General features: G+C 41.7%; 1 protein-coding gene across 4 annotated transcripts in view; it reads left to right on the forward strand.

Annotated features, from left to right (window-relative positions):
- The window catches only part of carm1 (coactivator-associated arginine methyltransferase 1), a 29,273-nt gene extending 16,818 nt beyond the window's left edge, over positions 1-12,455 (forward strand). The window contains exons 7-16 of one of the 4 annotated variants that reach the window (XM_034113681.1): positions 739-829; positions 2,383-2,464; positions 2,558-2,643; positions 2,722-2,811; positions 2,887-3,024; positions 4,811-4,900; positions 5,014-5,123; positions 8,839-8,955; positions 10,050-10,118; positions 10,603-12,455. In XM_034113681.1, coding sequence (XP_033969572.1) covers positions 739-829; positions 2,383-2,464; positions 2,558-2,643; positions 2,722-2,811; positions 2,887-3,024; positions 4,811-4,900; positions 5,014-5,123; positions 8,839-8,955; positions 10,050-10,118; positions 10,603-10,742 — 1,013 coding nt within the window. In that variant the 3' untranslated portion in view covers positions 10,743-12,455. The remainder of the gene's footprint in view (positions 1-738; positions 830-2,382; positions 2,465-2,557; positions 2,644-2,721; positions 2,812-2,886; positions 3,025-4,810; positions 4,901-5,013; positions 5,124-8,838; positions 8,956-10,049; positions 10,119-10,602) is intronic. The other 3 variants (XM_034113682.1, XM_034113683.1, XM_034113684.1) reach the window with 3 other exon arrangements.
- Positions 12,456-15,282: the final 2,827 nt, after the last annotated feature.

Below are 15,282 nucleotides of genomic sequence, written 5' to 3' on the forward strand. Positions count from 1 at the left end.
TGCAGGGAGGGCACGTGAAGCTTGGGAAGAAATTGCAAACAATCTGTCCATCAGCTGGCCAAAAGGCATCATATTCATATGGAGAAATGCACCGTTTTCAACTTCCTTAACTCAGAGTTCTGTTGCTCCAATTACGTGTAAGGTGGGAGAAGTACTCAGTTCAAGTACTTAAGTAAAAGTAGTATACTGCAGGGTAGCTTGTGAATTTACTCGAGGTGTAACTAAAGTCTGATTTAAGACTTGATTATATTTCACATCATTAATCCAGATCTGTAAAGTAACTAAAGGTATTAAATACATTTAGTGGAGTCAAAGTACACCATTTACCTCTGAACTGTAGTGGAGCAGAAGTACAAAGAAGCAAAAGTGGAAATACTACAACTATATACAATTAATTCTACTAATCTCGGTGGTACTGGGTCAGGGGGGGGCTCGAAAATATTTCCAATTACCCAAGGGGGGCCCCACTGAAAAATGTTGGGAACCACTGTCTTAGCCTATCACGTACAATGTGTTGGAGTGCTAGCCAATATAACAGAAGCGCTAGTGTTACGTGACAACACTGTAGAGGCGTTTCAGGCAGAGACAAACGATATAGAACACACTACAGGAAAGGTAAAACCCCAATAAGCATAATAGGGCCTGTTTAAATGTTAAGATGGAGGGTGGAAGGCGCAGCAGCGTTTGTTAATTGTCGCCTGTATATTAATATTGTTTTTCTGTGTTTGTTCGTTTCAGGCAAAATGTTCCCAACTATCGGTGACGTCCACCTGGCCCCCTTCACAGATGAGCAGCTCTACATGGAGCAGTTCACCAAGGCCAACTTCTGGTGAGGAGGGGGCGGCCACAGTTTAAGGGACAATCGTCAGTTTTAGTTTAAAGTGGACCTATCGTGCTATATTTGACAAATATATTGTAGGGCCATACCTATATAAAACATGTCTGTGAAGTTTTTTTTTCAAAATACCAAACAGATCATGCATTTTAGCCATGCCTCATTTCGCTCCATTTGCTCTTTTCCAGCCCTGTTTTTGCAAGGGCTGATTCTGTGACGTAGCTTTAATGCAAATGAGCTGCAGCTGACCACGCCCCCCTGCAGGAGAGGGGAGCGTGCTCTGATCAGCTGCTGGGCTCTCAGAAGAGGGGGAGAAAAAGAGATCTCCGTCCTCCGTGTTTTATTATATTATTATATAGAGTCGTTATTCATTTGTTTTAAAGCTCAATAAATAACAAAGAAGACCTCTGACCGGCAAAACTTTAACGGACATGTTGACCGGCGAAAAAAAATCTAACTGAAACTCTGCCGCACGGTCCCCTCGTTCCTTGGAAGAGGCGGAGAGGTGGGTGTTTGTCATCTGCTGGTGGCAAACCGAGAGAGAATTACAGCGAGGGAGGGATTGCATTGAATTACAGCAGCAGGAGCAAACGCTTGCCTCGGGGAGGGAGAAAAAGAGCCAGAGCGTCCACAGCGGAGAATAAACAGAAGGGCAACCATGGCAACCATGCGCGGGAAGTCTTCTTAGCTGCTTTTGTGGCAGACTACAGCGCCACTTACAGGCCTGGCATATGTACTACAGCGTCTCCAGCGGCAATGGCCGTGGCCCAACCCCCCATTCCCCTGATAGGTGGAGAGTTGGCCATATAGGCGGAGCACCCCTTTTCTGACGTCAGAACAATTCAAATCTGTGTCAGATCCGTTGCAGCCCCGTTTTTAGAGATTTGGGTATGGAGGAAAAGAGAGAGGGTTGTGTTTTCTGACACTTGGTGAGTTCCCTGACACACCGGGGACACATATTCATGTATAAAAGACGTACAAAAGTGCATTTTGCATGATAGGTCCCCTTTAAATCAGTGTTTTTTGTGTTTTAAGTTTATGTGTCAAGATGCTTAAAATGATCACTGCAGTTTATTTGACCCTAAACTCCTAAAGACAGTCAATGTTTTAAAGGTTCCATACGTTGCATTGGTATTTTCAGTGAATTTGGCTGATTAGACTGTGTGGTCATGTTTACACTGTTTTTGAATATCTCCTGTTACCTTTTTGTACAAGTACACCTTCATCATCAAGTGGTGCAGGTCAAGGTGACCTTGAAGTTAGCATTTCAAGGACTCCCTATAAATGAAATGCATCATGGTCGCATGACATAAGGTCACTCACTTTTTAGCACTCATTCCTGCAACACTATTATTATGAGTAGATAAAGATTTGTCACCTCATAATTTCCATGTAAAGCTCCGACACACCTTTTAACCTTAGCAGAGGTCTAATCAGCCAGAATAGCTGAAGCTTTAGAAGCTTTTTTCATAATCGAGCCTTCATTGTCTTAGGGTTAGCACCAATGAAAACGTCTCATACTGATCAAACTGATGTGTCTCTTTCAGGTACCAGCCCTCCTTCCACGGTGTAGACCTCTCTGCCCTGCGGGCGGCAGCAGTGGATGAGTATTTCCGCCAGCCAATTGTGGTACATAATCCAACACATACACACACACACACACAGATATTTTACACAATATCACAGTTGTGTGAAACAGGAGTTGTTGTGTTTCCTCCACAGGACACATTTGATATCCGTATCCTGATGGCCAAGTCAGTCAAATACACAGTCAACTTCCTGGAGGCCAAAGAAGAGGATCTTTACAGGTGTGTGTGTGTGTGTACTCTGTATGTGTACTGTATGTTTGTGTGGTGTGTCATTAACCTGCCTCTTTCTGCTCTCAGGATAGAGATTCCCTTTAAGTTCCACATGATGCACTCCGGTCTGGTGCACGGTCTGGCCTTCTGGTTTGACGTTGCGTTTGTGGGCTCATCGTAAGTCACAGTTCCACTCATGCTGCATGTGTGTTGAATAATTCCCCCCACTGACCTGCCCTCATGTCTGTGCAGGATGACGGTTTGGCTGTCCACGGCCCCCACAGAGCCCCTCACCCACTGGTACCAGGTGCGCTGTCTGCTGCAGTCCCCCCTCTTCACGAAGGCCGGAGACACGCTGTCCGGCACCGCCGTGCTGATGGCCAACAAGAGGTACGACACTAAACGCTATGTTCTCTAGCATGTTGGCCATATGGCCTGTAAATAATCTCTCAAAGTACTCATTGGCACATATAGAACAAGAGCTAACAAAACAAATCATTCAAAGTTATCTGAATCATTGCATTGATGAGTGTCGTGGTGTTGTTGTCCTGCCATATATAGACCTGCATGTCATATCCTGCCTCACAGCGCACATTTATTGTCAGTAAAGAGAGACCTAAACCAAACTTATCTAAATTAGCATGTTTTAAATCCAAGTGTAATTCACAAAATAAATAATTAAGTTGGTTTCATCTAAAGCAGGGGTGGGGAACCTTTTTCCTCTCAAGGGCCATTTCAATTTTTACAACATCCTCCGAGGGCCGTACAAATGATTGAACTCAACCTCTGCTTAAAAATACTAAAATCACAGCCCATTCATTTGGCCTTTCTTTCATGCTGTGCAAAGAAAAAGCAACCTCTTAATCCAGATATCTCACCATGACTCACGTGTGCGTGCACGGTGTGGCATGACCACCACAACAGAAAGATATGGACACAAGATGTGTGCAAATGTATTTAGTGTCCTGTTCATGTGGACATGATTTAAGTGTTGGGGGGGGGGGGGACCTCACCTCCTCTAGGGGGGTCCGGAGGGGCATGCTCCCCCGGGAAGATTTGTTTTAAATGTTGAAGTTAAAAGCATCAATCTGGTGCACTTTGAGAGCAACATTAGGAGATCTATGGATACATCTCTCAACACCCATATGAAACAGACCTGTAAGCATATTTTCTTTTTCTTTATGGATATTTTACAAATCACTCTCCTTTAAAACTGTATTCTTGTTTATTAATAACAACTTTTTTTTACTGTCATATAGTATTTATACCTATTTTTCATTTATTCTCTTATGTTTTTATAACTATAATGATCTCACTGAGCTGAGGTTATTTGAGCCTCTCAGTCTGTCAGGAGAGAGCTCTCTTCCACCTGGTTGTAGAAAAAGCTCCTTATATTCGTTAGCATAGCTAGCTAATCAGATGCTAATAACAACTTCAAACACTCGCTCGCTCAAACAAAATACGCTCGTGCCACCCACCCACACTCACTCACTCACTCACTCACTCACTCACACACACACAGTGTGTACGGCTCCTTATGCGTACTGCAATTTTTGAAGTGCCGGAGTGCTCCGTCAGCACTACACCCCTGTCAGACGATACATATACCACGCGATGACACGTTAGGCTCGTGTTGTGTTCAAGGAACCTGACCGTGGCCAGGAAAAACAGGCACTCGCTTGTTTAATTATTTTGCGGTCCAGATTTCTTAAATATATATTTTTTTGCATGTGTTTTATAAATTACCTCGCGGGCCGTATAAAATGGTCTCGTGGACCGGAGGTTCCCCACCCCTGATCTAAAGCATTTAAACAATATTCCAACCATACTAATCTTGTTAAAGTAAAATGGCTCTAACGATGAGTTTAAGGATGTTCTAAGCTTCTTCTTCAATTTGTATCCATAAACATTGAAGTTTGAGCTCCAGGCCTCACTGATGTACACAGCACCCCCCTCCTCTTTTCCAGTTATAATTTTGTTATTTCTAAGTAATCATGGATTCTCCGATACATTGGTAAAATTGGTTAGGAAAAGACTTGGGACATGAATACTATTGGAGCGCAGCTCGAATGGATGATGGATCCATGTTTCTCTGGAGGTTTTTTGTTGTCATGCATTGAAATAACTAGTATTATACTAATATGCTAACTTAATGTGATTGGATCCCTCTCCACAGACAAAGCTACGACATCAGTATTGTTGCCCAGGTGGACCAGACGGGATCAAAGTCCAGCAACCTCCTGGACTTGAAGAATCCCTTTTTCAGGTGAGGGGGTCTCCTGAGCTCAGAAACACTCCTGGATCTCAGCTCCATGAATCATGTGACAAGGGAGCGCTGTCCGTCTCGCCCATGTTAAACGTGTGTGTATGTATCTGCAGGTACACAGGCACTACCCCCAACCCCCCTCCCGGCTCACACTACACCTCCCCGTCTGAGAACATGTGGAACACGGGGGCCTACAGCATGGGGCAGGGCATGGCTGTATCAGGTGAACACACACAGACACTGCTGGAAGTCCATGTGTTCACAGGGGGCACAGCTTCACCGCTTCACGCTTATCGTGGAGAATAGTCTAGTTGCCAGCTCATATTCCTGTAGTGAACCTGGAAATATTGAGTTAAAAAATGGCTTGGCCGATTCGGACAGTTTTGGAGTGGTTTTGGCGGGTTATTGAGAATTCTTAGTCTATTTCTGGCCAAGAAAGTGGCCATTTTGGGTCCATTTTGAAGGTTTAGGAGGCTCTGGATCATTTGGATTGAACAAATTGCTTATTTATTTGAAAGATAATTGTCCATAGTAGAGGTAATCATTTCATTTTGTGCTCTCTATTTCCAATGCTTGCAACACTACTCATGGTAGACAAAATCAGCCCAGCCGGGAGTACAAATATGGCTTTCTGTTTAAAACGGCAATTGTTGATCCTGAAAATGTCAGAAATGGATATAGCATCCTCAATAACCCTCAAAACCACCTCAACATTTGCCAAATCGGCCAAGTCTTTGTTTTACTATTGTTTACATAGGCTATAATGCCATTCATTTGAATAAACGCAACTAATGCTTAGTGTGCAAATTGCATTTAGCATCCGGCAGTTTCTATGTTCTGGGGACCCGTACTATCATTTCTAACAGTAACCTTTGGGGTAGTCAACATTTCCATGTTCACTATGTTGGCAACCAGACTATAAGTGGATCATATTTGAATAGTAATACGCATTCAGCCCCGCTCATCGTTTTCAAAAGCGCACAACGAGATGCCATCACTGTGAGAACACTCCAGGACGCGTCTATCATGTTTCCAACCCAATTTCGATTTAACCACGCCCACTTCAGCATCTACGTAGCTCAGCGTGATTGCTTATGGACGTATACCGAGAACATGCTGTCCCCATGTTAACAACACTGAAGTATTATCACGTCTGCTCTAGATTGTGAATAAAAACTGATATGGGCCGCTAAATTTAATCAATTTAGTGTCAAGAGGAATATTTAATATTCTCTGACAGTGTTGGAAAGTAACAAATTACATATACTCAAATACTGTACTAATGTAAAATATGTGACAAACAAGGTAATAGGCTACAGATTGTTTATTCTTCTTAAATCCAGGGTGAATTAATATTAAAAGATGAATTTTTTTTTTAAAGCACTATTTTTGATCAATTTCCTTTGTAAAAGATGCTCTATGAAGCGACTGTAGATGACAAATTCATATTTCGTGGGATGAAAATCCAAGGCTGACACTGAGTCGATGCTTTCATAATGCAGCAGTGGGCGTGGTTAAATCTAAACTGGGTGGGAAAAAAGAATTGATGCCTTCAGGACTTAATATTCCGAGAATAAATAATATTTACAGTTTGTATAAGGGGCCGTACACATGCCGCCTTTTGCGCCCTCAAATCCACCGCACACACACTTATTTTTCAGCGCGACCTGGGCGCATAATTTTACTTTTCTAATGTTCTCTAAAGAACACACATCCCACAAAGACAGATGAAGGACGATTTAACATCAGGAAGTTACTATTATATTGGTCACTCAGTTATACAAGATCTATCACTTCGGGGTTCCCTCGTCTCAAAGTTAATGTTTTTTTTCACATGTTTTTGGTTAGAAGCCTGAAATAGGACCAGTGGTTTATACAAGCTGAAGAGATTTTCACATTTATCCTACGACATAAAAGATGTTGACAAATATACCACTGGTGAATGTCTGAAGCTTTTTTTTTGTCAAGGCAGTTGCAAACAAGTGACTGAATAGAACTAAACATCATCACACTTAACATTAGCTGCCTTTAGCTTAGCAGGGTTGTTGTGAAGTTATGCGACCATCATGTAGTTTGTTTATAGCCTAACTTTAGCTAGTTATTCTGGAGATTGTAATAACGCTTCAACTACATAAAAGTGGTGTTATATGTATGTGAGGACAATATATGTCCTCTTAAAGCACTAGCTTTAATGCGCCCCTGTGAGCGGACGTTTACTGACTCCTGTTTTGCTGATTCTGGCTGGAGGTAGTTTATTGACAATGGTTGCATAAACTTCAAAACGAGCCATAACCGTGCGCGTTATTGAGGCACTGCGGTACAGACGGAGCTCTGCAGTCATGCAAGCTTTCATTTCACAATTTGAATAACATATAAATGTACATGCCTGGAGTATGTCATTTTTTATAAAGCACTCAATTTTTTCAAGCTCAATAATAAATACAGATTATATTTGATGGACATTTCCCATTTGTTCGGTAAATTATTAGTTTTTTCTTATGGAAACACCGACTCGCTATAACTACAGAAAAGTACACAAACTCACTATAACTACAAAAAAGTGGGAATAATAGGCAGGCTACTAATACAAACATGGAGTTATTTAAAATCTCATGTTAGCTCACCCATAACTTTAATGTCAGGCGCCGTTTGTCTGCCTGTATGAAGATAAAAGATGTTGGATCTGAACCTTTGTTATCCAATGAAGCGCCAGCACAGTGCTGCTCAAGCAAAACATCCCCATCAGCTCTCTATTATTTCAGCGTCTGTCTCATTCTTCTTTATTTTCTTCTTTTTTATTATTGCCAGTTGCAACCATTATTAACGAGATAACATACTGCCACCTGCTGGACCGGAGAGTGTAGCACAAGATCTTGTCCCTAGACCTTTATTCATCTGTCTTTATCCTGTCCATGTCTTTGAACAACTTCTGTGAGTAAAGGGTGCACTGATACTGTTGTAGTGTGGTCACAGCTGTATGTCTACAGATAGTGTCTCGGCCAATCATTTTAAAGGACCAGACGTGCCTGTTTTATAATCTTGAATTAAATCCCAGAGTCCAACGATAGTTTAGCAAAAAGTTGACAGTCTCTGGATTGCAGGAATGTCAAACCTCATTTTATGTGGCCTGCGAGAGTTTGCAAAAACAAAATGTGCTCATCGAACAATTATATGCCGCTTTACATAAGTACAGTGTCCATAAACTACATGTCCCACGATGCATCTCGTTTTGTGACTATTGAAGCTTTTCAGGCGTTTTCTAGCAGCAGCACTCCAGCAGTGTGCTGCTACACAGCGCTTTTTAAATGATTACTTTAACAAAAAATCGTCTACACTGTAAAGCAAATATGTAATATTATAAAGAGTAGATATATTTCTTATAGTCTTGGAGTTACCACCAGCCCTTTGAGGGTAACCATCATTGAACTTGGAATTTGACTGCTATAGTCACTTTTATGTAAAAGCATACATTTTTACAAGAGTCTCAACATTTCATTTTTATAGGGTCTTAATACTTGAATATGTTATTTATGTCACTTCATGTTTTTAAATTGCGGCTACTCATTGTTAAGCCACAGTTGTGTACTTATTTGTCTTTTTATTGTATTACTAATGTGTTTTTTTTATTTTTTTATTATTGCATGCCTTTTTTACCTGCTATGCCACTTTAGCTGTAGCACTGTCATTTTGTGCGTTTGCTGTGGGACTTAAAAATAATTCTGATTCTGATGCTACTGTGGCCTGCCATGCAGTTGAGTTTGACCCCCCCTGCTCCAATATCATAATAAATCCACCTATTATGCAACAGCCATCATGTTTTGCGTGATGTTTGCCCTGAATCCCCCCTCCTCGTAGCTTCCCATGTGGCTGAGTTATACCGCTGTCTGTGAGGATGTGTCTGTATGAAGTGTTGATGGGTGTGTCTGTGTCTCCTCCAGGGATGCCTGCAGCTTATGACCTCAGCACAGTCATTGGCAGCGGCCCATCAGTGTCTCACAACAACCTCATCCCCCTGGGTACGAACCGCACTCCTCCTGACTTCTCTACATCTAATGGTACTTACAGCGGTGCGGAACACACGTCTCCAGTGAGCACTGTTCACACGGGGAGGGTCTCATCATATTCTCACTGTGCTCACATGTTGGGAGATGTTGTTTAGAGGGATTATTGAATGTGAAAAATGCGGTGTGTTACTAATCACAAAGCCTTTGTGGAGGATGGTGTCATCATTTGATGTCTATATTGTATACCTTATGCATGTCTTTTTATTACATATACTTCAAATCACAAACTTCCTTTAACTTTTACTGCCATATCATTACAGCTTACACCATCTTTAGTTTATACTTTTAATCTAGCACTGTTTTCTTTTAGGACTTCCCACTCAATGTAACACCTTCACTTTAACTGCTTTCAGAGCTTCGGTTCCAACTGAAATTAAAACTTTACCACACTAGGACCTAAGCATTGTCTAATGTCTCGGCTGTTAAGTGTTAGCAGGGGGCAAACTAGCATGTGAAAGTGTTTTTAACAAGTTTTCTGACAGTTATAAGAAATACGTTAGCATTTAGCACATTTGGGCTCCCCCGTCTTTAAGTCTGTCATTTTGAACATGTTTTTGGTTAGATGCCTGAAATAAGATATGTGTTTTATACAAGCTGAAGAGATGTTCACTTGTTTTATGACACAAAATGTTTATGAATACTCCACTGGTGAATTTTTGAAGCTTTACGTGTCTTAAAAAAGGTGGTTGCAAACCAGTGACTGAATAGGACTACAAAATTCATCGGGGCCAACATTCGCCGCCTTTAGCTTTGCGGTGGTAATGTGAAGTTATGCGACCACCATGTAGTTGGTTTATAGCCTAATGTGAGCTTTTTAATTCTGAAGATTGTAAGCTTCAACCATTACAAAAGTGGTGTTATATTTATGTGCGGACAATGTATGTCCTCCTAAACTTAACACTAAAGTATCATAAACCTGTGAACCAAAATCCAATGGAAAAATCTCTCAAAAAGCTTTTTTTTAATGGAAACAAGGACATGCCATCTTTGCGCCTTCCGCTCAGAACAGGAAGCTACATGCATAAATGTCTGTTTTGATCCTGCACACATCATTAATGTCTGCTTTCCTCTCCGATTGGTCACAGTGAACACCGGCATTGTAAACCACACCCACTCCAGGATGGGCTCCATCATGAGCACAGGTATTGTTCAGGGTACGTCTCCCTCGTCACTTTCTCAAAAACCCTTCATTCTTGTTTGCAACTTTATTTATCCTAAATTGGGAAACTATTTAGTCCCAGCAGCAGTGTTTTCAAGCATAACTTGAGTTAAAAATATTTAAAAGATAAAATAGGATACAGATCTATTAAAGGTATGGATATATCAAAACAATGAACATATGTATATTAACGTATATACAAATTCACAATATAAAGGACATGTATCACTAGAGTATCTAAATAATACACAATATAATGAAAATACTGAATAAATTGAGTACTGTACAATCTCACTAAGCTACAGGATTATCTATATAAATACTACAGACGCATATTGGCATCAGATTATATATACATAACAATTGTGCAAAGTAGCTGTTTTTGCAAATGGTTGGGAGTTATATAAAAAAAGGAGACCCTTTACAAGAGGGCACGTTTAATTAAATGCTTTCTTTGCCCCCCCCCCCCCCCCCCCCAGGAGCCACCACAGGCCAATCCGGTCCCAGCAGCAGCGGTTCGTACTACCCCGTCACCAACCAGTTCACCTTGGGGGGCGCCGCCATTTCCATGGCCTCCCCCATGGTCATCCCCAGCAACACCATGCATTATGGCAGTTAAGAACTCACCAAGACCTCTTCGACCCCCCCTCCCCCGCATGACAAGAGACCCCCGACCTCCCCCGGTGGAGACTGATGCAGCCAAAAGCAGTGCTGTGCTGGCACTGCACCCCCCCCCCCCCCTCCCAGTGTCGTCCTGCTCACTCTTCTGTGTTCAGTCCATCCCCATATGAGCGTATCCGTCCACACTGAGACCCTCCTCCCCCCCTCGTGGATCCACTGGGACTTGATTAGCTGAGATGCACAGCTCCTCCCTCTACGTGTTTCTCAGCCCCCCCCCCCCCTTTCTCGTTTTTTTTTATGTGTCATAATGAACCCCAAAGTGTTTCCTTTCCGGCTGCCTGATAGCAGCTGAGGCTTTCATGTGTACAGGACACTATTATCCTCTTAACACTCTTCTCTGGACGTTTCATATCTCATCCGGTCTTTTCTACGGAGACTCATGCAACACATATTTGCTCTGCGCTTTCAGATAATTTTGGTTTTAGGCAGATGTATCAAAAAAACTGAAGCCATCTACATGTGAAGGCACCCTAAGGAGTATGGGAAATATGCTTTCTTTGTGACTTGGACACCTTTTATATGTGTAGTTTTACTTAAAAGCAGCAGTGTTGATGGACATCAGGATTAGGAAGAATGGCACACCTTTAGCAGAGAGAAGTACACTGCGATCACTATTGTTAAAATATGGATTAGTGCAGCTTTAAATACCATCCTACACATACCCGCAATGTGGTTAGCCTAGCGTTATCTTAGACTAGAAGCAGGAAGAAACTCCCTTAAGTCAAAAACACACCTACCCTAGTTCTATTTTTAAATGTAAGACTAGTGAGCAGTCATAGTGGAACGGCTGGTTTGAGCACCGTCCAAAGTGAACTAACAGCCAGGAGACACTTTTTATCTTCTCGATAAGCCAAATCAGGAAATAGAGGGTTTGGAAGATGTATTTTAGACTGATATCTGTAGAAGAAATTAAAATATTAAGGCAGCATATTTCCTGAAACGCTGCTAAAGGTTTTAATGTAGTCACTGGGGTGGATTTAGAGCCTCAGGATGGTCACAAGTGTTCACACCTCCATCACCTGATCCCTCCAACATCTCCTGAAAAAACATTTTGTTAAGTTGTACACACAGTACAAGTTGTGGGAACGAGAGAGGAGTTCTACACGGAAGGTGACCAATGAGTCTTCTGAAGGTTTGTGTGCACCTGCTGCTTCCATCGCCCCCCCCCCCCCCCCCGCCAGAGCCCGATGCTCCAGCAGAAGGATTGTAAAGGGGGCAAAAGGACCCAGGCGGAATGAGAATAGCTGTGCTGGGTGGACGGCATCCTGCTTCTCCTCGGAATCTCCTGAGACTGTCGCAAAGAGACTTCAATGTGGTGGCGGGGGGGGCATGTGTGGGACAGGGCCAGTCCCCCCGCCTCCTTCCGGCTCACTATGTACAACCTCCAACATATCACCCCCACCCCCCGTCATCAGCCACGCAGAGAAGGACTGACACGTGTACGCACCGCTTCCAGTGTCACAACTATCGGACTTTGGAATTTACGAGTTAGCAAGTTTTAAGAAAGCTGAGAAAAAATGTCTCTTTGTAGGATTAACCTTTTTGTTATCTTTATTTTATTTTTTTCTTTCACAAAAAAAAACAAACGATATAAAAACAAAAAGAGCAAATTAAATGTGGTGGAGATGTTCCAAAACCATCCTGGAATCAAGTGTTGTAGTACTTTACTTTGTTATGTAGCATGCGACAGCTTAGCACTACTATCACGGAACAGTGTGGAGAAGAGTGTGTGTGTGTGTACTCAACCGCCAGTAATATGACCTTTGATCCAGACACAGTGCCTGCACTCAGTTTGCTCAAACTATATATAATAAGACATAGATAATGCAGTAACAAGCAAAAATCTGCAATAGATAAAGAACCACTAGTTACTGAGTAGAGCAGGAATTGGTCGTCAGGATTTAAGCACTTCCTGTTTGCTCGCTTAAGGGATTTTTAAGTTTTGTTTATACAGTCTATGGTTTTGTCCAATCCCACTGGTGAATGGCAGAAGCGCTATGTCTTAAATGCCGGTCGTGTGTATGACTACAAACTTAATTAGCCGCCTTTAACTAAGCGACATGAAGTCATGTGACCGTGATGTAGCTTGTTTATAGCCTGACGCTAACTTGTGCATTTATGCTTCAACTATTATTAAAAAGGTTATTATGTGGGTTATCCAGTTGAAAAAAACTTGATAAGAGTTATAAACATAAAATATCTTATTTTCTGCAACATTCTAAAATCCAGTGGAAAAATCACATTGGCTTTTTGTGGAGGGAACCAGGGAGATGCTAACTTCAGGTTCGGACTACAGAAATGTGTTATTACTGCACCAAGCAGGGGATCAGCATGAAAACGTTTCCTGTGCTAAGTGTAGTTCAAGCACTTTTATATTCTATTCAGAAAGAAAATGAGACGGTGAGAACACCAGTGTCTCCTCTTCACTGCAGGAGCGTAGCGTGGCCCCCACCACAGGTAGTGCTTCTCTTTCTCCTGAAGGTGGTGCTTAGGAAGTGAAACAAAATGATTCTCAGGTAGGTCAGGGGTGCTGGCAGTGCGGTCAAACATTCAATGTCTACACGGAACCAATGAATGAAGGCCACACGCCATGTCTGTTAAGTTGATCTGTACAAAGGTGATGAGTTGTTTCTTCACACATATTCCTTCTTCACCTCTGGAGTAAAGTTGTGCTGGACATCTTTACTCTACTTCTACAGTGCCGAGGATCACGGCTGTCCAAGCCCGACTACACCAAACACAACAGGAACTAGACGAGTCTACAGCCTCTTGAGTATTTATTCCAAATCCTTGATATCAGACCGCAGTTTCTACCACTAGTTGTAAGCCAAACTGCTCGCTAGTTAACTAATAGTAGAGTGTTTTCACGTTACCGGTTTACTAGTTTAACACACACTCAAAAAGTTAAATAGTTAAGGCAAACATCTTTACTAGTCTAAGCATGTTCGGTCCGTGTACGTTTTGTCAGTTTGATTTTTCGTTTAAGCCAAAAAACGAAAATACCAGCCTTTTTTCGTTTTTGATTTGTCTGAATCAAAAGACGGATAACGACAAAACCTAATAAAAAAAAAAGTCCGTACGTTCCAAAAAACGAAAAAACGGACAACCAAAGCCGTTTTTCTGTTTATGTTGTCTGAATAAAAAAAAAACGGATAACAAGACCTAATTGAAAAAACGGTCCAATTTTGGTTTTTGATAACAACTTCATTCAATTTTCCGTTTTGTATTGAAGAATGAAGAAAAGCAGTCCGGTGGACCGGAAGTTAAAGAACATATTTCAAAATAAAAGACACGAGGATATAATGGCAATGCTGTAAAAGTTCAATCCTGGAACCCAGAAGTCTGACGAGGATACGTTTATTTCTTCATTCACATCCAGATATGCGTTTATAGAGAATACAAGTATGCAAGCTCTTTGCATAACTTTATTTCGCTGACTTCCGGTTTGTACTGTGTCGGCAAATCCAGTGTCCAGCTTGTCGCTGTGTGACAACCATAGACTGGTGACAACGTCATGTTTGTTGCATACCTGCAAGATTTACCTGTGACAAATGTCAGCGATGTGAACAGAACTGTCGCCCTACTTTCACCTGCACCCAGCAGCAAGCGGGAGAACAATTTCTCATACAGTCGACCCCTAAAACAGTTCACACAGTAATGGAACAGTTCTTAAGCATGATTTTGTCCAACTAGTCTACATTATGAATTTGATGTTTGTCTAAACTGCTAAGAAGCGGACAGCTGAGTTAGAACAGAAAGACATGCAGGCCATAATCACTAGACGCTCAAAAGAGGAATGTGTGTGTAAGGCTTACATGAACTGAATTGAAACACTGTCCATTAGTTGATTAATAAACAAGACATTCAAGTCAAAGTTTTAGGCATTTTCATTTGTAGCACGCTGTAAATATGGACTATGAATAAACACATGCAATGTGTAAACACACAAATAGGTTTATTCTCAATACTCATAACAGTATCAGACACAATGACTTTACTGAGAGTGAAGAAGATTTACCTGTGACAAATGTCAGCGATGTAAACAGAAATGTCGACCTACTTTCACCTGCACCCAGCATCAAGCGGGAGAAATGTTTCAAGTTGTAGCCTACTTTTAGGAGGGTAAGCTTTTATTTCTGTAACGTTAAACTTGTTTTTCTTCAACAAGTTTGACTACATTGAAAGACAGAGGAGGGACAGTATGTGCATTCTTAATGAACATACTTTGTATTTTTGTATGTGTCAGGGTGTTATGCTACAGGTCCATGAAGACAGGCCCCACAGTGAGTTCAGGATGAAGTGTTGTTACTGTCTTATTACCGTCTGGTTAAACATGTTCCTGGGAATTCGGCTCATTTTAGACAGGTTAGACACAGCCAATAGTAAGACATAAACTTACTACATAAGCATAGTGCGTAAAAGTTACCAAAGCTCTGCTGACTCAATAACTGCAGAGTTCCAGCTCTGGCATTAATATC

Source organism: Trematomus bernacchii, unplaced genomic scaffold (genome assembly GCF_902827165.1).
Source record: "Trematomus bernacchii unplaced genomic scaffold, fTreBer1.1, whole genome shotgun sequence".
NCBI classification, from domain to species: Eukaryota; Metazoa; Chordata; class Actinopteri; order Perciformes; family Nototheniidae; genus Trematomus; species Trematomus bernacchii.